The sequence below is a fragment of the Mesoplodon mirus genome (genome assembly GCF_964341445.2).
Source record: "Mesoplodon mirus genome assembly, chromosome: 9".
Lineage (NCBI taxonomy): Eukaryota > Metazoa > Chordata > Mammalia > Artiodactyla > Ziphiidae > Mesoplodon > Mesoplodon mirus.
In genome coordinates this window covers 68,304,941-68,313,148 of record NC_138985.1, presented here as the reverse complement: position 1 = coordinate 68,313,148, position 8,208 = coordinate 68,304,941, and the positions used below count along the sequence as shown (strand labels likewise).

Here is an 8,208-nt window from a genome sequence, read left to right as displayed (position 1 = left end):
TTTTAGAAATATAAATCTTTTCTTTAGTTGCATTGTAAATCCCTTGAATAACCTTCCATTAGACTGTTAATTTCAGGGTGAGCAAGGATTGGGTCTTATCTTATTTAGGTTGTATCTAAGGTACTTAGCAAAGAGCTTTATATATTTTTTTCTTTGAGTAACTAAATGAATGTCTTGCGTGTAAAGGGACTTGGTAAATATTTACCCTGTATTTATTTGTGGAATGTTATTGTTTCCATCCTAGGTCTAGACAGAACGGTTGGTGCCATGTGGAAGGCGCTTGCTTTGCTGGCCGTGTTGGTGCTCAGCCCTGGTGGTGATGGGCTGTTTCACTCCTTATACAGAAAATCCCATGTTTCCACACCACATAAAGGAGATCCAGGACAGCCATTATTTCTAACTCCTTATATCGAAGCTGGGAAGTTTGCAGAAGGTAAGTTTAAATCAGAAACCACTGGTATAGTTTCAACAGTTGGGGTTTTTTTTAGCAGTTGTCTCACAGGATCCAAAATACATTCTAGTATTTTACTCAATTGTTTTATTTCAAATATTAATGATTTGGTGTCATATAGTATCAGAGTTTAGAGCTAAAATGAAAGTTCATCAGGGTCAGATTAACCAGTGATTGAGTCCCTGCATATCTATTTATAAAACTAGTATAGGGCCTGTCTACAATTGGTTACTACGTGTCAGTTACTGCTTCCAAGCATTTGATATAAAAATCATTTTAGCATCGCAGCAAGCCAGGAAGTGCATCTGTTTTACACACAAGAAAACTAAAGCAGAAGGAGATGAAGTTACTTGCCAGAGTCATACAGACACCAGCTGGTAGATGCAGGATTCACACCCAGACAGCTTCATTCCAAAGTCTAAGCTCACAGCCACTGTGCTGGGCCCCTTTGCCTGGTAAGTTACCTGAACATCCTAGGACTCAGTTTCCTCATTAATAAGATGAGAAAAAACAACCCACCCAAGTCTCAGGGATGTTAAAAGAATCATATGAGGAAATGCATGTGAAAACTCTTTATAACCTGTAAATTGATCTCTAAATATTAGTGTTTGCTGATGGCTTTTCTTTAGAGTTTGTGGGTTTTTCTATTATTAGTACAAAAAAAGTGTCTTCTGATGTCATCAGAGACTAAAAATTATGACGTGCCTCTGCCCTTAATGCTTCTTCATGCTTAGGTAAATCACTGTGTAGGATCAATTATGTAATCTTTCTGGACCTCAGGACACTCCTGAACTATAAACTGGTATATAGGCAGAGCTGTTTGTAAAAGGGAGCAGAGAAATGGGGTGGTGGCTGGAGGGAGTTATGGAGTCAGGAAGGGTCAGGAAGAGAGGTATGGAGGGTAGGAGATAATGATGGAAGTAGTCCGGTAGAGAGGGGAAAGTTGACTGGGGTGGGACGTCTATTGTGGAACATTTTCTTGAAGGAGATGAGCATCCATGGTTGGAGATCTTGGTGTTTACTTCAGAGTTTATCCTTAGTCACAGGTGGGAAGGCAGAGTTAATGCTTATGAGGCTGATAAGTTGGTAGATTTCATGGGAATGTGGAACTGAAACAGGAAATTTTAGGGAAATGATCATTTTAAAGATCTAAAATAAATGTATACACTCTGTTTGGAAGTTTAAAATAAAGCAACTTTTCTTTAGTTCTCATAGTCAATAGGCTGTCATCATTTTTGTCTTTGGTTCGATTTAAAACTAAAATATTCTCCCCTCATAAGGGTGCATCGGAGTCCTGCTCATATATCTTTGTCTGAAATATACATTGGCTCCATGTTTCACCATCTCTTTTCTAAGAAAAGATGAAAAACTTGGATAATATAGTCAGTGATAATGTAGTGAGGCTGTGTAGTCTTCTTTTTTTTTAGAGACTCATTTTTGCTTGATGTAGAAAAGTCATGAAAAGATGGTAGCCCAATGGCATAGGCTGATATCACTAGGCATAAATGAAGAGGCAAAATATCATTAACCCAAATCCACCAAACTGGATCATATGCCTTCCTTTTGGCTTCCATGGATACTGATGACTTAGATTATGTTTATTCACAGTAAATCAAAGCATATCATTTCGTTCAGAGCTGAAAAGGAGTTAAATACTCATAACCAAACCCTGCCAATTCACAGATGAGGAATTTGAGACTCAAATATTTTACATGACTTGCCCAAGGGGACACAGGTAATAGTAGTAGAGATGGGTCTAAGACCCAAATTTTCTGACTTGCACTCTGTAATTCACCTGCTATAATTTATTTTCCTTTGTTTAAGAAGCTTGTCCTCTTTTGGAGTGACCAGATGCACACGCATGAAACAATTAAGGAATCGGGCAATGCATACTAAAGTTCTAAATTATTACATTTGAGGAAGGCGTGCTGGAAATTTTTAGAAGGAAGCTATCCCTGTTGGTTGGCATAATCCAGATAGAAAGTAGTAGTAGTAGTAAGAATAATAGCAATAAATAGCTAACATTTAGTAGTAACTGTATCCCGAGTACCTGGCACAGTGGCTGTATGTAATAGGCACTCAATAAATATTTGTAGAATTTAAATTTGAGACCTATGTTTCAGGTGTTATGCTTTACACAAATTAGCTCTTTTAATCCTTATAGCAACTCTAATGAAAAATGAATGCTTATTGTTCCCATTTTACAAATGAGAAAAGTAAAGCCCAGAGAAATTACGTGTCTTGCCCAGGACCATTTAAAGGTAGTAAGTGGCAGATCTGGAATTAAAACCTATCTCTCGGGCTTCCCTGGTGGCGCGGTGGTTGAGAGTCTGCCTGCCAATGCAGGGGACACGGGTTCGTGCCCCCGTCCAGGAAGGTCCCACATGCCGCGGAGTGGCTGAGCCCATGAGCCATGGCCACTGATCCTGTGCGTCCGGAGCCTGTGCTCCGCAACAGGAGAGCCCACAGCAGTGCGAGGCCTGCGTACCGCAAAAAAAAAAAAAAAAAAAAAAAAACCTATCTCTGCTGACTCCAGAGCCTGAGGTATAAAACACTGTGCTATGTGACCAGACTTGAGGGTGTAGGGTAAGATTTGGGCAAATAAGAAAGGACCTTTGGGGCTTCCCTGGTGGCACAGTGGTTGAGAGTCCGCCTGCCGATGCAGGGGACACGGGTTCGTGCCCCGGTCCGGGAGGATCCCACATGCCACGGAGCGGCTGAGTCCGTGCGCCATGGCCGCTGAGCCTGCGCATCCGGAGCCTGTGCTCCGTGACGAGAGAGGCCACAGCAGTGAGAAGCCCGCGTACCGCAAAAAAAAAAAAAAAAAAAAAAAAAAAGAAAGGACCTGTGCATACTGAGTAAGACAGCTTAAACAGAGCATTAAGGCAACATGGCCATGGTGTCTCTTAATCGTACATCTGGTAGAACAAGTGCAAAGAATACAGAGAAATCTGCCTGACAGATTGTCCACATCCCTCCCGTTCCTGGATTTCTCGCCTACAAGCATTTCACGGTCATGGGTGTCAGCAGTAGTAAAGAAAGATTCTGAGGGAGATAGTTTTATCTTCTGTCCTTTTTTGTGCTAAGCCTGATAGATCACCATCTGAGGAGTGACAACATTTAAAATATTAAATCTGGTGTAATGTCACTTTCTAAAGTTCTGTCAAAAATCTTTGAACAGAATTTTAAATGGCTAATCCAAAATCAGGTACATCTGGGTATTCAACTGCAGTCCTGAGAACACAATTAAGGATAATTGTATTCATCCGCTTTACTGAAAGTTCAGGAAGCTCTGGACAGATGGTCAGCTCACTCCGCTGAATCCCTTTTGTTTATCAAGTCTGTCAGAATCTTAGGAACATGAGTCTTAATACCGTAATGGAACATTTTTGAGATAAACAGTAATTCACAAAAAGACAAGGGAAATTTTAATTTTTTAGAAAATCCCCAACATAAACTAACTGGCTTAGTTTTATGTAACTGTAATTGCATGTTTGCTTTCTCTGCAGCTAGAATAAATCCTCACTCTCTGAAACAAAATGAATGTAGGAGGCCAGTTTTAGCATGTTTCCAGACACTGCCTTTTCACCAACTTTAAAGAATATTTTGCTATTAGGTCTTAATTTATTATTACTTATGGCCTGGTAGTGTCCTGTCCATTCTGATGATGATGCAAGTCTTTGCAAATATGAAGTGCCTGATTAACTGGTTCGAGCCCTTCTTTGGTCATACTCTAATTTTTTGGAAAGTGTTACTCTTACAAGCACTGGTAAGCACAGTAAATAACAAGTAGGAAGTGAAGTCGCTTCAAAGAAAACCTTTTTCCTTTTTTCAACTGTTTTCAACATTTGTATTATGAGTCACGGTTCCAGGAAGAAAGAAACTCCTCCATCTTGGGAGTTTATTTTCCACATTCCATTAATAGATTCTAGAAGGATGATTGGGGACATTTGAAAATGCAAAAACTCAATTTAGTTGAAAGAACTTTTATTTTACTGGGGTTTAGTTGAAGGAAATTTAAAATTTAAAACAGGATGAAACACTGTTTTGTGGGGCAGAGAAAAGTTTTTCTAAATTTCTTGAGATCTTAATAAGGCCTGCCTGCCTTAGGAGGTTTTTGTAGAAATAAGCTAATCCTAGTGCATTGCCAGTGTGTCATGTTTTAGTTCATTCATTCACATTTATTCATTAACAAATGTGTATCGAATGTCTTAAGTGTATAAATCAGCATACTGTGTTCCTGGGGGTACAAAGATAAACAAGACAAATTCCCTGCTTCCCAATAGCCCCTGATCCAGGAGGGAAGGTAGAAAGTATACCCCAGTCAGTATAAGGCAGCAGAGAAACAACTTTACAATGCTCAGAAAGGGAGGACTGGGTAAGCATCTGAGTCATTTTCAGAGCAGGCCAGTGGACCTTGTGTTGTGCTGGTCTCAAGAGAGATAGATTGATTCATTCCCCCCATCTCCCATAGTCCATCCCCTCCAGCTCCTTTCTGTTATATGTTTTCTCTTTTTCTCATTCCACTTTGACCTTTCTCATTTTTCTCTGTCTTTCTCAAATGCTCACTTAGCCCTCTGGGATTCACATCTCACTCATTCCCAACGCTTCAGCCTTTGGTTCTCTGCCCTCCTTTTTGGGGGGGATCTCTGTTGGATTTTGAGAAGATGAATAGTTTTGTGAAAAATATTTCAGAAGTGTTTTAGGTACAAACTACCAGCTACAAAAGACATAAGTTCCAGGGATGTAATGCACAGCACGGGAACTGTAGTTAATAATACTGTCTTGCTATTTGGAAGTTGCTAAGAGAGTAGAGCTTAAAAGTCCTCATCACAAGAAAAGAATTTGTAGCTGTGTGTGATGACGGATGTTAACTAGATTTATTGCGGTGATCATTTCACAACATATACAAATATTCAATCATGTTATATATCTGAAACTAATGTCATGTTGTATGTCAGTTACACCTCAATTAAAAAAAAAAGGCCAAAAGAAGTGTTTTAAAGGCTGCCCAGCCCTGGAGGTGATCTTTCTGTGGGCTAATTGAGAGTGGAAGCAAAGATGGGAAGAGGGAAGGGTGGGGGATGGGAAGGGCAGGCCCATACCACTTTCCCTGAAACATCTCCCTTTTCTTTCCCTTAAAATCTTTCTTTGTTCTTTGCCTTTTTTTTTTTTTTTTTTTTTTTTTTTGGTGGGGAGGGATAGATCTCATTGGGAAGAGAATGGGGAAGAGGTAAAGAGGTTGGATTAGACAATCTTTCCTAGGGGAACTGGACTGAGCCCCCAAAAGGTAAAGTCTTCTAGACTATTCTTGGGGTGGCCCACAGGCTAATGAGAATCATCCTTCTCTTTGCCTGAGCCCTTATTTTATGTCCATCTCTGTGCTCAAGGGTCATATGCATGTTTTCATTTGATCCTCACACAAAGCCCAGGGTGGACAAATCAGTATCCACACTGACACCATGGCTTCCTGCATCCTATCTGTGCTGTCACTGAACGCCGAGTTGGGAAGAGATGTCAATTAGCACTCCAGGGCCCATGGGCTCTGGTACCCCACTGAAGACATCTTTAGTTGGTGGCACATGAGTAGGATCGAGCTTCTTTACCTACTGTCTACTAAACAGTCTCCAACTTAATAAGTCTCAGACTTAAGTAGCTTTTCTTGAACAATTTTGTTTCTATTGGGGACACTTTGCTTTGTTCCCCCTAAAGGACTCTTCTTCACCCAGACTTCCCCACCACACCCTGCTTCCTACCTGTTTACTGTTCCTTCTCCACTCCTTTCCTAATCACTGCTTCCCCCTCCATTCCCTGCTTCTCATACCTTTTGACTAACTCTCTAGCTGAGATGCAGTGTAGCAGGGTAGGGGCAGGGGCTAACTCCACAGCCCGACTTCTGGGTTTAAATCCCAGCTCTCCTTTACTAGCTGTGTGACCTTGGCCAAGTTACTTAACCTCTCTGTGCTTCAGCTTTCTCATCTGTAAAGTGGAGATAATAATTATACCTACCACGTAATGTAAAGCCCTTAGTATAGTGGCCTTATAGGTGTTAGTTCTATTGATAATAGTATTGTTTACTCCTGGGTGCTTCACTTCTCTGAGCATTCCCTCTTTCCTCCTCCCTGTCCCTGTCCTTTTGCTGCCCTTAGAAAACCAGGACCTCTGCCCTCTACAGCTGCCCCTTGTCCTATTTGGCTCCTTCTGAGTAGCCACATGATCACCCACAGTCTCACTGCCTGCCTCTCCCCACCCTCCCCAGCCAGCCCCAGTTATTCTTACTCCCCACATGCCCGGTCCATTTCCCTTAGTGGAAGTGACAGGCCCTTTGCTTTCACCACAAGAAGAGTGTGGAGAACACAGGCCTCCCCCAGGCTGAGAGCTCCTTAGCTGTTATTTCTCTTTCACCCCCCACCCCCACCTTTTGTGGTTAGGTGACTTTATCCTGCCTTGGCCTTCCAGGTAGCCCCATGTGAACACCTTGGTTTACTCTTTAGAGTGGAGCTGAGGATAGGTGATTTTCTTTTCTTCTGAAAAAAAAAATCTTATTATAGTTCATAAGATATGAACAAAAAACAAGGTTTAAAATGTCACTTGCCCTTGGCTAAATGGTGAATTTTGAATATGTGGCACTGGCCAGGGCAGGCTGCTACCAGTAAACACCTTTATACCAATCCCCTTGTAGCCTTTCTGATCACTTCATTCCAGACCTGGCCCCTGGGAGAAGTCTGGCCAAGATGGAGATGGCTCACCCCGTATTTATTATTTGTCTAATCCTCGGGTAAATTTTTTTTCCCCCACTAGGGAGACGGTTGAGCTCGGTGGCTCCTTTCCCAGGATGGAATTTGACGAGTTATTCCGGCTACATCACTGTGAATAAGACTTACAACAGCAGCCTTTTCTTCTGGTTCTTTCCAGCTCAGGTAGGCCTGCAACAGCGCCCTCACAGGACACTGATGCTCAAGAGCTGACTCTGTTGCTTCAGGTAGAAACGTTGGTCTACAACCAACCTAAGGGTGCTTTTCTTTTCTTTTAAATCTTTTAGATTTTTTTTTTCTAAAAATAAGTGCCAGTGACTCTGCGTGGTGTTCCTGTTTATGTGCAGGAAACAAACGTTAGTGGGGGAGGTCCGGCTTTTAAATTCCTTGCAGCCTTGTTCAGAATATTAATGCTGCCACCTTCTTCCTGCCACAGTCTTCTTCCTATCTTTTTGTTGTTTTGTTCTAAAAATACTTGAGGGCAGGGTTGGGCCTTGGGGAGCCAAGGAAGGACAAGGAGTGGGGAGATTCCTGAAGTTCACAGGTGATGCATGTCTAAGCCTGTTTAAATTTAGTCAATTGTAGTCTTATTTGGCTGCTCTGTCTATGGATTTTGCTGTGCCAGTTATCATTCTTACACTCACTCCTTCATGCATCAATACCCATTTACTGAGTAGTGCTCTGTGGGGGTACAGAGGAGAGAGAATTGAACTCACTCTGTGGGCCTTTAGGGGAGGGGTGGGGAGGACCAGTGACCCAGGATGGCTTCCTGGATGAGGGGGCTATTTACCTTCTCACATCCATACAGACACAGGTTCATATATGCTTGTACTTTAGCAATTCTGTTTAGCTCACGTCAAGGTCACACAGTTCTTCAGCAGGAACAAATTACTTTAGGCTTATGGATACTATTGGGGTTATTGTAAGAGGTAGTGAGATGCATAAACAAATTTTATCCCAACACGGGGTAATTTTCTATTTTTATTTTCCAAATTGAATTTG

The 8,208-nt window shown here is 41.7% G+C and overlaps 1 protein-coding gene across 1 annotated transcript in view; it reads left to right on the top strand.

The window, feature by feature from the left end:
* Nucleotides 1–267: 267 nt before the first annotated feature.
* The window catches only part of CPVL (carboxypeptidase vitellogenic like), a gene marked incomplete at both ends in the record, with an annotated part of 100,275 nt that continues 92,334 nt past the window's right edge, over nucleotides 268–8,208 (top strand). The window contains 2 exon segments of the mRNA XM_082633036.1: nucleotides 268–433; nucleotides 7,253–7,371. Coding sequence (XP_082489162.1) covers nucleotides 268–433; nucleotides 7,253–7,371 — 285 coding nt within the window.